Raw genomic sequence first — 17,201 nt, 5'->3', positions numbered from 1 at the left:
AGCTCTTCACCCTATTCCCTAGTGTGATCCCAACATCCCAGTAGAAGCTCATTTCTGCTGATTTTGTATTTGTAATATCAATCGTTTGATCACTGCCCACAGCTCATGGCCATAGGTGAGGAATTGGAACATTAATTGAATGCTTAGCCTTGCAAGTCATCCCTTTACCCTCACAGACCAGTATAATATCTGCATCACTGCATCAATCCTCTTGTTAGTCACTCCTTTTTAACCCCACTTGTAAACAAGACCCTGAGATACATAAACTCCCCTGAATAAACCCAAAACCTGGAGTGGGCAATCTATACTTTTCTGACTGAAGATCTTAGATATTGAGATGCTCATTTTTATCCCAGCAGCTTAGCACTTTGCTGCGAACCGCCCCAGTGCCTGCTAGATGTCACCGCTCAAGAAACTAACAGGGCCACATCTTCTGCAAAAAGCAAAGGTGCAATCCTAAACTGAAGAAACTCGAAACCCTTCAGCCCTTGGCAGAACAGAATCAGTTAAAAAGGGCAGCCCTGGGGAGCTCCAACCTGCGCCAAATGATTCTAACTTACTGCCTGCAACGAGAACCAGGCTCTCACTTGGGTTTCAACTGAATAGTCTGTAAAAAAGAGGCCCAGTATACCATTCTCCTGCGGGTCATAAACCCTCTCCAAGTCTACAAACTGTAGACTACAAAACTTCCTGTAACTTAGGTTCAGCTATTTGTCAGACACTTCTCTCCAATACCATGGCACAGAGTTTCCCAGGGAAACTGAGAAGTGGGATCTCCCTGTAGTTGGAACACATCCTTGTGGTAGAAGCATCTCCTGGACTAGAGGTATTTGCAAAGATTTCCAGCATACCCTTACTAGACACTTGGGATCGGTCCAGCGTTCTCCTCTGCCAGCCGATCCACAAGGTGGTGGTCAGTTAACAGCTCAGCTCCTCTCTTAACTCAAGTGTCCGAGATATATGGTCACAGGTGTGATGCTGTACTAAATCAAACGTGAGTCTGTGGCCAAAGGTGTTCTGGTGTCAGGTGCACTTATGGACACACTTATGCTTGAAGGGTGGTGCACTTTCCAGTATTCCTCTGTTGTTAGAGCAAATAACAACAGGTTTTCCCTCACCTGAAGTCACCATACCGCCCCTCTCATCCACCAGGGATAACTCCAGTGTTTCAATGCCCAAACAGGCTTGCACCCACCCACCACTTCTTACCCAGGTCAAGAACAGAATGGAATGGAATTATGTCCAGCTCCTCTCCAGGATGTAGGTTATAGAACCTCTTCTGTGTGTCAAGTGAGCACAACTATATTTAGCCAGTATTGGTAGAAACCATGCAAAGCAGTCTTTCAATTCATTTCCCCAGTTTCATTTCATTAAGACACATAGTTTTATGATGACTACATACAATGAAAAAAAAAAATCATAGGAAACATTTGTGACTTTTAAAGGATACTCATATATCACTTTATGCATCTCAAAGTCAAACTGTTGAACTTGTTGTAAAGTAAGACACAGGGGTAGTCACCTGTGATTATACTGTTGTGTTGTTCTCTCTATGCTAGAGAGTTGCATACTTCAAGGCACTGTATACGCTACACTGATGAATTATCTTTGTAGCCAGGATAGTTAGAGCTTATATGTTAAACTATTCTTTATTTCTTTCTTGCCTTTCCTTTCCACACAATTAATAATAATGGGAAAAGCAAAACTCAAGTGTCTAGTTTCTGTTTCCTTGGGTGTGGTGGTAATAAATGATTAATTACTGTAGTTTTGCTCTTTATCTTTAAAATCATGTGGTAAATTAATCACCTAATGCTTAGCTGTCTCCATTGGCCCAAGAATTAAAGGACATGTCAAAACTTACCCCCCAAACCCACAAAAAAAACAATTGAAAAGCAGCTTGGAACTAGAATACATTAAACGTTGTACATGTGTTTTAATCATTGAAAATTATTTTTCTTTTGAGTCACATAACCTTGTCTTTTTCACGTCCTCAAACACAGGAGGTAAAGGAGAACATCCAAACGCAAAAAGGTCCAGTAGAGGGAGCATTGGCCTGCAGAGAAGAGATGAGGTCATGTGCTCGGCCACTTGAGAGCCAAAAAATCCAGGAGACTGCTACACTCCTCAGTACCAACTGGGACAAACTGAACAAGCTCTATCTAGACAGACTCAAGTAAGAAGGAAATAATAACACACATACATAAATAGAACATATAGATACATAAATTGAATATATGCTTGTCACATGGTTCAACATAGTTCAACATCTACTCTCCTCCATTTGTGTGTTTATGTGTATCAAGGCGTTGGCAGGATTGCAGCACCAAGTGGCAGACATTTTCTTCAGATCAAAAGGCTCTGGAAGAGTGGCTGACTAACGCCGAGGACACTTTGAAACTGGCTGAGAGAGAACCTGAAACACACAGGCAGCACCTCAGGGTAACATGCATACACGTGCACACGTTTACACTCACATGTACTAGCAAGTTCTTGCCGCGCGTACATGTCTAACTTTCTCTGTGCAAGTATAGTCAAATTCAGGGCACATGCATTGCCACATTTTCTGATATTTTTTTATATATCGAATAAAGTAAAAAATTACAAGTATGCAAATGAGAGCAGCTTCATTGAGAACTTGGCTGTATTGATACACATTTACGCTTTAATTTCACAAAAGATATAAAAAAAGATGTAACTTCGATTACTTACAGGACACCAAGACCCATTTGGGTCTAGTCTGCTGTGTACTCGCAGGAGTGATTTGATCCCCAATGGCATTATCTGGTGTGTGAGCCCAGTTTTGAGAAGGCGTATTTCATACAATTTCAATCGGACTGATATTTTTACGTGCATTTTAAGTCTGATAGTGTGGGATCCATTGGAGTCGTTCTTCCTGTCTAGGTGTCACGGCCTTGAGTGTTCTAATTACAACTGTTAACTTCCTCCATTTAGCCCTTGGTATGTTTTGAGCTTCTTATGTTCCCGCTTCTTGATGTAGCTGTCGCTTGGAATTGCTACATCTATCACTACGGTCTTCTTCTGTAGTTTGTCAACCACCACAATGTCTGGTTGGTTAGTCATTACGACCCTATAGGACATTATCTCTGTCATTCTTCATCACCTTTAGAGGCAGCTCCCACTTCAGGACTTCCAACCCCTACTCAGCACGGATGTTCCTGTACACTATTCCTGTCACTTGGTTATGGCGTTCGTTCCATGTAGGCCATACCTGCCTGCATCTTACACCCTGCTTCTATGTGCAGGACTGTCTCAGAGGCCTTTTTTGCCTGCATCTGGTGGGATAGACCATTGTTTCTATCACCTTGTGCTGCCTTGTCTTGTGGCTCTGCACTGTTTTTCAGGCCAGCCTTTTCTAGCCACTGATAGGACTTCTTGATATCAGCCACTTTTTCAATCTGTCAGTGGTACATGCAGTACAGTGCAGAGGCTCAGTCTTTTATGATGGTACCTCCTCCATTCTCTCCTTGTCTGGGTTTCTCTTCTTGAGGCATTTAATCACTGTAAGCCCTCTTTCTGATGTATTCCTGGATGTTTGTTGTTTTATCCTGCACTATCCCCCGGCCAACCCTCCTTCAGCTTAGTATGACTTCGAGTGAAACCCTTCATGCAAGGAGCTTTCATATGAGGGCCTTTCTTGTGTTGATATCAGTGATTTCTATCTCCTTCTTTTGCCAGGTTATTATAGCGACAGGGTAGCTGATAACTGGTAGGGTATACATGTTGATGGACTGTTCAATTTTAATTAATTTTGTCTTTATTGTCCCTTGAAGGGAAATTAGTGTTGCAGCAGGGCAACATCAGGCAAGGCACACAATGATAATGAATAAAACCCAATTAAAAGTCTAAAAGTTAATAATAAAAGTCATAATAAAAACAACACAATATAAGACGCACCATACACATAAAAAATCACTAGCAAATGTTTAGTCAAGAGCTCCTACCAAAAATGGGAACTACTACCAAGAATTACGAAAAGTAAATGTATAAATGTGAAAATAAGAAATAGCAGTGCAAAGGAACATGAGCAATCCAGGGGCTACTTGCCATTAAGTAAATCAATTGCAGTGGGAATGAATGAAACCTGAAGTCTTTTAGCCCTAAAACGACAACCTGAGGGCAAAAGCTCAAACTTGTTTAGAAGTGGATGATTAAGACAATCCAGGATAGCATTCGCCTCCCTCAGGACCTTTCTGTTATAAATGGACATAATACAGGCCCGCTGACTTCCTGAGAGTTTTCCAGCAGTTTTAACAAGGCAATCAAGACGATTCTTGTTAGACAAGTTCAGGTTTCCAAACCACGCAACAATACAAAAGGTTCAAACAGATTCAATAAAACTTCTGTAAAAGAGAGTCATCATCTCAGAGGAAACATGGAAGGTTCTCATTTTCCTTAAAAAGACCAATCTTTGCTGAACCTTTTTGGAGGTAACATCGACATGGGATTGGAAACACAGTTTGTTATCAAGGACCACACAGAGATATTTATAGCTCTCCACCATCTCAACATCTGCACCTTTGACAACAGTTGGTGGTGGAAAAGAGGTGGACTTCCTGAAATCAATAACCATGTCTTTGGTTTTCGACACATTTAGTTTGAAAGAAGACTCATCACACCAAGCTACAAAGTAATGTACAGCAGGTCCATGGTCCTGCTCATCCCCCTTAGGAAGACTAACAATAACCGTCTCACCGGCAAACTTTAAGATATGTCTGTTATTGAAGCTGCTACGGCACCCGTTAGTATACAAAATAAAGAGGAAGGGCGACAAGTAGCAAACTTGAGGAGAGCACATTGGAAAAAACCCTGTTTACTCTCACACACTGTGACCTGTTAGTAAAAACGTTATCCACTAATCAGGTTAGGATCTAGTTTAAAATGATGAAGGAGCCTATCAGCAAGCAGAAATGGTTGAACAGTATTGAATGCTATGGAGAAGTCTATGAATAAGAGTCTGGCATGTGTCTTCTGCCCCTCAAGATGCGTGAACAAAAAGTGCAGTGCAGTAATAACTGCATCCTCTACACCCCTACCTATGTTCCTCACATAACCACTTCATCAAGGTAAGCTGCAGAGAATGACTGCATACCTGACAAGACCTTGTCTATCAGTCTCTGGAACATGGCTGGAGCACCACAGAGTCCGTAAGGCATCATCATTAACGGTGGAAACAGTGCTAACCAACACACCACCATGCAGCCCCTAAAGCTGGTATAGGCAGGGTTATCACTATTCCTTCTGTTAACAGGTGGGTTTGACCAGCCTCTTCAACATACACTATGGCAGTTGGATAAATCCTGTGTTCCCCAAGTACACAAGAAAAATCAAGGCCTGGACATCCCAACTGACACTCACCCCTCAAAACAAAAAAAATGCACACGACTTATGTCTATGAGTGCTTCAGCTGGCTACCCATTAACCTTCAGCTTAGTTACATGCTGTTTGACTTGACATTAAACGTTCTTATGCCCTGGAAAGGGCACAGTACAAAAGTAACCTGATTTGGCTTTCCATATTGGACATTCAGGCTTAATTTGTCCTTCCTAAAATATTCACACTCACCCACACTCTGAGATCTGGAATCAGGCAGTGAAATACTGTAACTGTTCCATAATAAGAACCTCTCTATATATCCACTTCTGATAAAGATCTTTGAGCCAATTGTCAAATTCTTGTGGGGTCTCAGCAGGTTGGATATCAGGTTTTTTTAACTTTGCGCTTCTTTGCTGATTTCATATTTGGTTAAGATAGCCTCTTTACACGGTGGCCCTGAGGGTCAAAACGCAACATTTCAGAAAACGCGACAACATTTCAGAAAACACTACGACATTTCAGAAAACACAACAAAATGACAGAAAACACAATGACATTTCAGAAAACACGACTACATTTCAGAAAACGAAACAACATTTCAGAAAACGCAAAAACATTTCAGATTACGGAAAGGGTAACATGGCCTGATCACTGATAAGCTGTGGCAAAGCATTCAAATGTGGTCAGATACTGTTCAATGTCATATCCATCTTCCAACTTCGGAACGGCCGACTGAGCCCAGCTCCTAGATACTGGCTCACTTCTGGCAGATGACTGAGAAACAAGCTCCTCTGCTACTTAAAAGGATCTAAAACTCACTCCTCTGCTGCATTTCTAAATCATCTCTTAGGTCATTAACTTGTACCAGCATTTGCTGCTATCTTTTCTCCTGCTTGACAGCCACCATATCCCACACGTCACGTGGTAAGATTGCCACCTTTCATGTGGGTGACCTGGGTTCAAATCCCCTGCATGAAAGGTACTACCTCCAGTAGGGGCCCTTAGGCAAGGCCCCCTTACCCTATCTGCCTACCTGTAAGTCGCTTTGGATAAAAGCGTCTGCTAAATGTATAAACATAAACATATCAGCTGACCCCCGTGGTTCCTCACTAGGTTTCCACAGACAGGCCTCCTAAAGCTCCCTCCTTCTGGCTCTCAACTGGTACACCTTCACCCATCTTGCTGAATTTAGACTGCTGTTTAGACCCCACGTATGCTTCTCTTTGGTGCACACTCAGGACCGCAGCAACAGATCCTACTTCTGACACCAAATATAAGGTTCACCTGGTGGACAATTCCTTACTTAACTGAGGGTGGCAGAATACAATGACACATACAACCAAAAGAAGCAGCTCTGTCCGTTACGTACTTTTACTGACTTTTATATTTCACATTCGCAATATCAAAGTACTTTGCAACCCACAACCAGCCCTCTCCAAAACAGATTATAACAAGAACCATTCAGGAAAAAAATCGAGTGGGTTTACAAGCATGGCTGTTATTACCTGGGCCTCGTCAGTAACACTTCTAGGCGAGCCTTTAGAAGAGTGCAGACTTCCAGATTTACCTCAGAGAGAGAGTTATTAGACGCTAAATAAAGGCAAACCAAAAACAGACCTGCCAAACAGGACCAGCAATATTTTTTTTTTTAAAACATCTAAACAAACAGATTTAGTCAATTGGTATCTGGATGCATGAACGAGTTTAGCAATGTGTGTTAGAACTGACCGCCTGCATCTCCCTCACAGCTGGCAATTACCCATGGGACACTGAGGCATTTGTAGAAGTTCCAGATGGGTACATTTTCACCTATATACCTGAGAATACTCTTTTCATGGTTTAGTTGGGAACATCCTATTAGATCTTTTGTCGTCAGCTTCTCTTGTGTACCTTCTAAGGCAGGTAGCCAGTCTTTGTTTGGCAGTTTCCAGCACCTCGGGTATGGAAAGTTTATTGTATTTCATGGAGAGCTTTTTTCTCAATGCACCTCTGCTGGAGCCCTGATTGCAGCCTTACCTCTGTCTCTGTTGCCTTGATCTTGGATTACAGCTCTCTTCTCCATAGGGATAGCATCTTTGTTGTACCTCATCAACCTCTAGCTGTGATAGAAGATTCTGTCTCCGAACATTTCCCAATTTGGAACCAGTACCCATAGCCACTCTTGGCTGACCTGGCTGAAGGGGTTCAGGCATCAGAGGACCTTTGTCTGGCAGAGCATCTCTTTGGTATACATAGCACTCGATGCTAACTGGTTTTGAGTCAACCCCTACATTCGTCTTCCATAGTTCTAATAAGTTTTTAACAAAGGTCTTTGTGTTTTGTTGATGTTAAAGAGTTCTAAGCATTCCTTTATCCGTGTGTGCAACATCGAGATTGTAAGCTTTTTTTCTGTCATTCAAGGCAATGCACTCATTTGTCTTATTGATAAAACTGTCTTTAATTGATTGCACTCTCAAGGAATAGCTAGTGCTTGTCTTGTCAGGTGTTGTGCAAAGGATGGTCATTGGCAGGTATTTTGTTGTGTGATGGATAGATAGACAGACAGACACTAATAAACCACTTTTGCATTCAATTAATCAACCACTCTTGTATGTATGTGAGCACAGGATCTGACAGAGGCTATATCGCTAGAGGAAGTGGTGCTGGCCAAAGTGAACTCTGCAGGAGAGGACATCATCCAAATGAGCACACGAGATGATGCCTCTTTCCTAAAATCGAAGCTTAAATTACTCAACACCCGTTGGGCCAATGTCTGCCAACAACTGAAGGAGCGTGAGAGAAGGTGGGTGCATTTTTTTTTTGTTTGTTTTAGCCCACATACCAAACACATTCATCTTCATTTGTTTTGCTGTGACATTTCTTTGAATCTTTATGCTGTTGCTTTTCATTATTTCAATCTATTTCTGCAAACTGATCATATAAGTATGTATTTCCGTATTTTTTTTGTGGTACGCATTCAGGATAGCACAAATATACAAGCTGAGGTTAGGTGTAATCTCTGTTCTGTACTCAGGCAGGCACTTAAAAAAAACAGGCTGGTTGTAAAGGATCAAGGACCAAATGTCCCGCTTCTGACTCATCTGTGTCTTTGGAATTGCTTCTCACAACACATGCATTAACCATCTAGTGTTGCCTCAATGTTTAGGCAGACTGATTTAATATATAAGATGATACCCCCTCTCACCATAAATGTTGCTTCCTCCATTTGATAGGTTTACTTCTCCCGTTGCTCGTCATCAAAATCTACCCTGCTTTTATGTTGGCTAAGGGAAAAAAGTTCACCCACTAAGCATGTTATATGTTTACCGACAGTGTTGAATTTTCAATTGTGTTGCGCACAGAAATTCTAGAGACACCGATTGGTTAGAAGCGATAGATTGCCCTCTTACTTTTGCATCCCAGTTGTTTCTGTAGAGAAATTTTTTTTTTAAATTATGAAAAAGAGCTGTGCTATTCTGAAGAGCAATCAATGATCTAATGGCTACTATATGTTGAAACCACTCTTCCAGTTTGGGTGTTTGGAGCCCTATATGCTCCAAACACCACAGATGCCAATGTCGCCTTCGTGTCCCACATCTTTCCAATTTCCTCTTTCAGCCCTTGGCATTTTTTTCTTCCCCGAGCTTCTAGTGTTCCTTCTTCTTGATGGTGCCGTTACATGGAACTGCACACTATTCCTGCACACTATTCCCGCCACTTGGTTCTATGTATGCCATATCTGCCTGCATTGTACACCCGGCTACTATGTTACGAACCGTCTCAGAGGCTACACAGCCTGCACCTGGGGTCCTGTCTGGTGCAGTAGACATGGCCTAATGCTTTTTGTTCTGCAGGTCTACGGAGGCACGAACGGCAGCTACAGAACTGCAAGTGAACATGGGCTTAATGGTGGGCTGGTTGGATAAGGCAGATGGTGTCCTGGCCATCCCTCTGCAGCCTGCACAGCCCCAGCACATCAGAGACGTTTTGGGCAAAGTCCAGGTACTATCAAAACACAGCACATGAGTTATTTTGAGCTTGTTTTGTGTGCATGATCTTGATTTGGTTACCTTATTACTCATTAGGACCAATTGAGGCATAACATAATTTCTGGGATCCTATATTAGATGTGCAAACAAAGGTTAAAGTAAGGGATAGGCATGAACTGGCAATAATTATAGTTGGGTGTAGGCTGCCTACTATGAATGAAGGTATATGCATTGTGTGAATGTCCATGTTCCAGTTGGTGTTTGAGAGGACAGAGAAAAAAAGGGGGACAGCAAACACTGTAACACCATTCAAAGGATACCTGCTGAGACAGAGAATTAGGGCAGAGATTAGGGTTAAAAACAGGTCCATGGTAACATTAGATAGTAAAACAGGTTAACGCTATGACCTTTCATCAAGCTTGCACAATCTGGCAACAAGCAAGAGCTGTACATCTGTATAAGAAGGGGAGAGGACAGGTGAGAATGATTAGTGTTGATTGCCAGAAAGGAGTTAGGCACAGGAAGTGAGCTGGAAACCATGACATGACATTATTAGTTGTCAGTGGTGATATTGTACCTTCAGACAAAGGTCCAAAATAATCTCTAACAGCAACAGAAAGAAGATCCCATTTTGCTTGATGTGCATATTGATTTTAAATTGATTTGCTACTCTCTCTCTCTCTCTCTTGTTTGTGTGTGTATGTGTCAGGAATGTGTGGAGGAACTTCCTGCAAAGAGTGCGACAATGGAGGATCTTAATTTCAAACAAAAACAGACAAATCTTACTGCAGACCAACAGAAAGACATCAGGATCATCAACACCCGCTGGTCTCAGGTCAGCTGCTTCTACTGTGAATATTACAGCAAACAATGTGCCAGCTTTGTGGAAACTGTATATATGTGTACAGTATGTATTATATCATATTATTCAAGGGAATTTGTTTGTTTTGTTTACTGTTAAATCATGTTGCCTTTTTTGCCACTTCACTCCACTTAACTTCGTCCACTTCACTTTTCACACAGATTTCCAATTTGAGTATAAGCTGCTCTAAAATCACATGTACCTAATTTTCTGATAAATGTGTGAGAAGCACATATTCTTATCTTAGTGTACCTATTTTTGTTTTACCTCCATGTATGAAACATCATTGCATCTGGCACCAGGATTGATTTAAGAAGAAAACATCAATCCGTCTCTCTGTGAGCAGTAGTTCTTATACTAAACTCTACGGAGATCCCTAGGAGACAGGGGGGGGAACTGATGGGTTGAAAAAAAAAAAAGGACAGACTTTTGCGAGAAACTTTTCGAGATCCCGCCAAATTTTTTGCAAGATCCCGAGACACTTTTGCAAGATCGTGAGAAACTTTTGCGAGATCTCCCCAAATTTTTTGCAAGATCCCAAGAAACTTTTGTAAGATCTCGAAACTTTTACGAGATCTTTCTCGCGACAATATACATCTGGGTCAGTTTGGCCAATGGGAACAAAAACAAACAGCTCTCCAAGTCGTCCTCCATTGATCCTCTTCTTTCGACAGCAAAACACCGATCTGGTCCAGAATACTTTGTTTGCGGGATCTCGCAAAAGTTTTTTCACCCATCATTTTTTCACCCATTTGTCTCCTAGGGGGTTCCCATAACAATGCCCCCTTTCAGATGCCCCCAAAATGTACAACCCCTACCTCGCAATTCTTACCAGGATTTAATGGGCAAAACAACTTCTAAAATATGGGCCAAATTGAGTAATGCTGAAATTAGAATCGACTTAATAGCATCAACAAACCATTGTTAAATTTCCCTCTCAAAAATAATTTTCATTTAACTTAGTTATATTCGTTGAACTCATATTTAAGACTAAATACCCTGGAGAAAGAAATCCTTTTCAAATGTGGCACAACTAGTTCTAAATGATATACCTGGCTTATGACAAAGAGCACTCTTTTAGGTGTCGAAGGCTCTGCCTGAGCATCAGCTGAAGATTGAGGGTCTACTAAAGGAGCTTGAGAAGCTTCAAGGTCAGCTGAATGACCTCTCTGTCTGGGCATCGAGTACCAGAGCCAGGCTAGAGCGCTCTCCCGAGGAGCCACCACCTGAAGTGAGAAGTACACCCACACTTACATTGCTGTTATTTTTTTTCATGCTTCCATTATGTGCCTTTTTCGCTATCACAAAAATGGGTCTAAACCAGGGGCGCAGATGGAATTTTTGAACTGGGGGGGACCAAGCTGTGAACAAATGATTTCAACTCAATAAGTTATTTTTGAGTAATTTGGCCATGAACTGGCGTTCAAGTTGTTTGTTGAGTTCAAGTCTTTTGTAATACCCTATGGGTACTAAAAAGACATTGTAGAATTATTTGAAATCATGAATAAACAACAATGAACATTGTTAAAACAAAGATCTACCCGATTAACACCAGCTATACATTATGAATCTGTCTGGAATACCAATCACCCACCAAAACCTGAAAAAAAAAAATATATGCTTTACGCAAAATTTGTTTTATTTAGACATTTGTGTGTGAACTCAGAAGTGGAAACTACAACATATTTTTATAAACAAAAATAAGTGTCCATACTGTTAATGAAACTCATATTGGCCACATTACCCAGAAGCGCTAAGAGCTTCTTAGCGAATCTGGGAAACGCAACCATTATGACATTACTGGTACGATTAGGAATTCCCTGTAGTGCAGCTAAACTGATTTATTTTTTAGAAGCAAACTCAATGAAGGACCCAAAAATGAACATATTGCTGGGCAAAAACCCTCCGATTGTCTTTTGTTTCTTCATTTTCTTGAATTGAAATCATCCGCTCCGTCACTGACACGTGCAGCAACTCGTTCCTCTTTAGGACCCTGGGGAGTGACAGTCATCCCTTTGGTGCGTTCATTTACAATGAAGCTCGGAACAATGTGACCCCATAGTTGAGTACTACCAGCGCATCCCAGCCTTACAAACATACAAAAAAGCAGATAGCATGAAGTCTATGTAGGACTGATAAGATTAATCCGACTTTCTGAGCCAGATCCGACTTAATTTGGGGTTCAGATTAAAAGTCTGACTTGGATCTAGGAAATTCCGACATCCGTGTACAACTGGAACGCGTCAGTAGTTGTAACACACAAACACCGGAATCTCAATGCACACTGCAATGTAAATTAGTCAAAGTAACTGGGCATTAGTCATCGGTTTTATCTGTGATGTTTGCCACCTTAAGTACGGAGGTCGGGGTCACGATGAATCTGGGGGGGTCATGTCCCCCCCACCCCCCGTCCACAGTGCCATCTGCGCCTATGGTCTAAACTGATTGAAATTCATATAAATGAAAGACACGTGACACGATTTTGACGTGCTTAAAATGTTTCTGTTTGCTGTGCCAGCTTATTGAAGAAATACAAGCCAAGCGGTCAGAAGTGGAGTTAGTTTTGGGACGAGCCAGTCAGCTGCACAAGGACACCGGTGATGTAAGGAAATAAAACAATATTGACAGGAACTGTTGTTAACCGATATCATGGCATGTGTTCTTTTTCAGATTCTTTTAACCGTCAAGTGTCATACTTTTATTACACACATGTTGAATCATATTAAGTTGATTTATATGTCACTTCCTGACAGCTTAATCTTTGGAGTGATGAAGAATTGATTACAAAGAAGATATTTTCAGTGTTGATGTATGATGTTATGTTCTTTTCGCAAATTAGATGAATATGACACGACACTTCGTCTCACTATTAGTTTTGCTTCTATAAGATTCTATTAAATCCCTATTGTGTACTTTATTAACCTATGTCAAAGAACATTACTTTTAAAGCTCAAGGGGTACACAGTAACGTTAGGCTTTATAAAGATCTGCTCATCTTTATCACCTAAATTGGCAGTTGCCTTTGAATATGTTTGTTCAAGATGTTTTTTGCTATGGGTGACGGTACATTGTGGGTTTGTACTTTTGTTTCCATTGCAGGTCACATATACAAAGCTCAGGGAAGACTGGACAGTGATTCTGGGGCTTTTGCAGCAGCATAAAGACAGAAGGGATGCTTCGCTTATTGCTGTAAAAGCCAGTAAGACTTTGCATTCCTTTTGTGGATGAATCGGTTGTAACATATTTCCTTTTTTTTTTATCGCCTTATTTTGAAATTTAAAAAGCAATGAAAGAAGAATAAAGAAGATTTGATTTGATTTTGATTTGATGTTTTCTCTCTCTCATACACACTAGTGTTGTCACGATACGAACATTTTGGTATCGATACCGGTACCGACGTGTATTTCGATACTTTTCCAAATAAAAAGAGAACACTGAGTGTTTTTTTATTTATCATTTGTTGACAATAGCTCATACTGATTACATGTTAATGTATGATTTATTATGAAATCACACAATTACAATGACAAACATCTCATTCTATTTATACTTCCGACAGATCAGTTAGCAATAATTTCAATGAAGGACTTGAATGAAGTACGCTTCTTCCATCTCTAATACGCGTATATATGTGTGCCAGGTGAACAATTAACAGGAAGTTCCCAGCCTGAATCTGCAGCACTGTCTCAGTTCAACCAGTCCATGGCTGAGCTCACCGACTGGCTAACCATGCTGGATAACATGGTGCAAAACAAGCGAGTGGTGGTGGCCGACCTGGACGATATCAAGGAAAATATAACCCAGCTCAAGGTCAGGACACTGGAAATCAATTTTAGCTGCATGAAAGCACAGCAACAAGTGAAACGGCATTCTCTCCTCTCACATATTCCGTTTTGTATACAAACAATGCAAACTATGCTGTGGGTATTTATTAAAGCCACAGTGCACATTGATGTCGTTTGCAAAGCGATCGAAACTGTTCGTTGTGTGTTTTTCAGGCATCCCTGCAGGAGCTCGACCAGCGTCATCCTCTCCTTGAGAAGCAAGTCACGGCGGCGCAAAATCTGAAGAACAAAAGCAGCAACCAGGAGACACGCAACGCTATCACTGAACGGAGTAAGTCACCGACACACACGCTTCTCTATGTTTTTTTTACAATTGGTAAGAATGTGTAAACCCATCTGCTGAAGGTGTGCGTTGAAGATTATGAGTTTTATTCTGGGGGAATGTGTGGGGCACTAGTCCACAAGCTCTGATTTACTGATGTTGGGGACTCCCACTGGCGCTAATTAATTGTTTTCATTCAGACATTCTTCCAAGTTGATTTTAAAAGGCAATACTCAGATTCATTGTTTCTAACAGCAGTTTCAGCAGACGAAAGCTTTTATTCATACACAAGTTGTTGTACATTAAAAACACTTAGCCATCACACTTAAAAATTCAGTGCAATACTAATGCTATTATTAGTTGAGACAAGTCCGTCTATGTATGATAGATGAATCCAATACATGAGCAGAAATAAGCATATGGCTCACCAGTCCTGTTGTGGAGAAAAGGCCACAGTGGTCAGACTCACCGTGGCAGCCTCTAATGCGGAATTTATTAACAGGAACAGCTTAGAAACATTACACGTCTCCAAAGACAGTAGATTGTGGTATTCTCTTGTATTTTGTTCTGTGCGTATGTAGCCACAATCCATTTTTTATTCATTGAGTGATTTATCATCCTCTCTCCTTTGTGGCTAACCACGTAATCACTAACAGCCACAGTACAGCACCAGGGGACCAACTTTAATTCATTAAACTACATACTAATAAAATCTAAAGTTTTAGCTGCCAAACTCTTACAAACCCTGGGATGAAATGAAGCCAGGGGAAGTCCTCATACCGCTGTCTCTGAAAGTTTTAGCAGCCAAATTTTGACACACAATGGTCTTGGGATGTGGCTGATGTGGCTTTAAGCTTGTTTTATAGTTGATGCGTCGCTCACGGTGCGTGAGGTCAAAATGACGTATTTTGACGTGCGCGTAGTCGTGCACCAGACAAAATTTGTAACGTGGCGGGCCCGGAGAACGACAAACCGGATGGACCGATTCGAAAACAGGCTCAGCGAGGCAGTGCGTCTGCACTGAAACAGCATAGGCAAGTAAAACAGCAAACCGATCTATTATTAGCATTATTGCATCCTGAAAGGCAACAATAATTCCCAAATGTTTCCATTGAAGCACACTATTTCACAACAAACAAACAAAGAAAATGTAACACAATACACTTAAAAGTCCTATAACAATATTCTAAGTCCTATATCAGACTCTAATGGTGATAACACACCTATTGAAATTTCGACTTCTGCAGGCTCATCAGTTATTACGTAAGCAGAGGTGAGAATGCTGATAGTTGATTACAGTGCGACGGAGGCATTGTTTTCTTGTCCACTTTGGTCGTTGTAGAGTAGTTAGCGGTAACTTCACGTAGCAGCGGCACCTCTGTGATGGAGAAGATTGCAACTACTGGCGCCGCTTTATATGGTCGGCACGACATGTCGTGACGTCATCATGCGAGCCATTGCGGCAACCATACTGGGGCCTTAACACGTGAATAAAACTTTTCTTACAGAATATTTCATTCATCCCATTCACATCCTCCCACATTCTGCACCTCGCACTCACTCTACTTTCCATCTATAAGAATATGTTTAGATGATTTAGTAAATACTATGACTGTCATAGTTAATGCTTTAATCGCGATGCGATTAATTAAAAAATTAACGCGCTAATTTTTGCAGTTAGCTATTGGCTTAATAAATAGGACAAAAGTCACTAAGAGTTCAGAGTTCTGAATCTGATGTATCTAATGACTGCAGTTTTTCATTCGACTGTCATCAGGCCCTGTTCTGTTTGTTAGCTACTACCTCTTCTGTTTTAAGAACACATTGTTGTGGCATTTTATGTGCTGTGTTTTTTAAATAGACATGTGAAGTGGGTCTACAATGCACTTTTTTATTTGAAAGAAGGCATAAAAGATAAGATATTTTTTCTTTGTGTTTATTTGATTCTAACTCTATTTTTTATATAGACATTAATCGTTAGTTAACTAGGGAAAAAAATGTATTAATCGCAATTTAAAAAAAAAAATCGTTTGACAGCCCTTGTAGATACATTTGAAAACTATTATGAAATCATTCATCATGAAGTAATTAGCTGTTTTATCCTTTCCATTCCTTCCTCCCAGCACAGTGTCACATTGTGCACCTCTAAAATCAAAATAATCACCAATGTCTCAAGTAAAACTGGAGAAATATGATCTCTCCTGTTAGTTCTCATCAGAACTCTGGCTGCAGAATTTTGGATCAGCTGGAGGCTTTTTAGAGAATATGTGGGACAGCCCAATAATAAAGAATTACAGTAGTCCAATCTTAAAGTAACAAATGCATGGACTAGTTTTTCTGCATCACTCTGAGTCAGGATGTTCCTGATTTTAACAATATTACGAAGGTGAAAGAAGGCAGTCCTAGTTTTATGTGCGTTGAATGATATATTCTGGTCAAAAATAACTCCAAGGTTCCTCACTGTAGCCATAGAAGCCAAGGAAATAGTTATAGAGTAACTATATAACTAGACCATTTCTCCCTGAATCACTCAGGTCCAAAGATGATGACCTCAAGCACCAAAATATCAAACCAAATTCTGGATATCGTGGCTGCATATCAAGTATTAAAATGTATCATATTACATGTGAAATGGACTTTGCTCATCTTTTTTTTTAAAAAAACAGCTCTTTAAAGGCTGAGGTGTTCATCAGTGGCTCACTTCCACCATCACTACATTTGTAGTTTTTGGTAGATTTCTTGGACAGCTGTCACCTTTTTAGGACTGAACAAGTTTCGGAACAAAACTCTTCACCTCGACTCAATTCACTACCTGCATCAAAAAATCCGTCAATCAACTACATTAGATATATTTAATTGATCATTATGAAAACCACACATAAATTAGAAATGTTAGACACCACTGAGAGTCATACCACTTAGTTTCAATC

At 40.7% G+C, this 17,201-nt stretch overlaps 1 protein-coding gene across 2 annotated transcripts in view; it reads left to right on the top strand.

Moving 5' to 3' along the window:
• dmd (dystrophin) overlaps positions 1-17,201 on the top strand; it is a 226,826-nt gene that overhangs the window by 133,979 nt on the left and 75,646 nt on the right. For both annotated transcript variants that reach the window (XM_072368727.1, XM_072369462.1), the window contains 10 exons: positions 2,001-2,173; positions 2,304-2,439; positions 7,941-8,116; positions 9,168-9,315; positions 10,012-10,137; positions 11,246-11,395; positions 12,683-12,766; positions 13,264-13,363; positions 13,805-13,974; positions 14,163-14,280. In XM_072368727.1, coding sequence (XP_072224828.1) covers positions 2,001-2,173; positions 2,304-2,439; positions 7,941-8,116; positions 9,168-9,315; positions 10,012-10,137; positions 11,246-11,395; positions 12,683-12,766; positions 13,264-13,363; positions 13,805-13,974; positions 14,163-14,280 — 1,381 coding nt within the window. The remainder of the gene's footprint in view (positions 1-2,000; positions 2,174-2,303; positions 2,440-7,940; positions 8,117-9,167; positions 9,316-10,011; positions 10,138-11,245; positions 11,396-12,682; positions 12,767-13,263; positions 13,364-13,804; positions 13,975-14,162; positions 14,281-17,201) is intronic.

The sequence above is a fragment of the Leuresthes tenuis genome, unplaced genomic scaffold (assembly GCF_036924035.1).
Source record: "Leuresthes tenuis unplaced genomic scaffold, fLeuTen1.0.hap1 SCAF_1, whole genome shotgun sequence".
NCBI lineage: Eukaryota > Metazoa > Chordata > Actinopteri > Atheriniformes > Atherinopsidae > Leuresthes > Leuresthes tenuis.
This window is presented reverse-complemented; position numbering and strand designations above follow the sequence as displayed.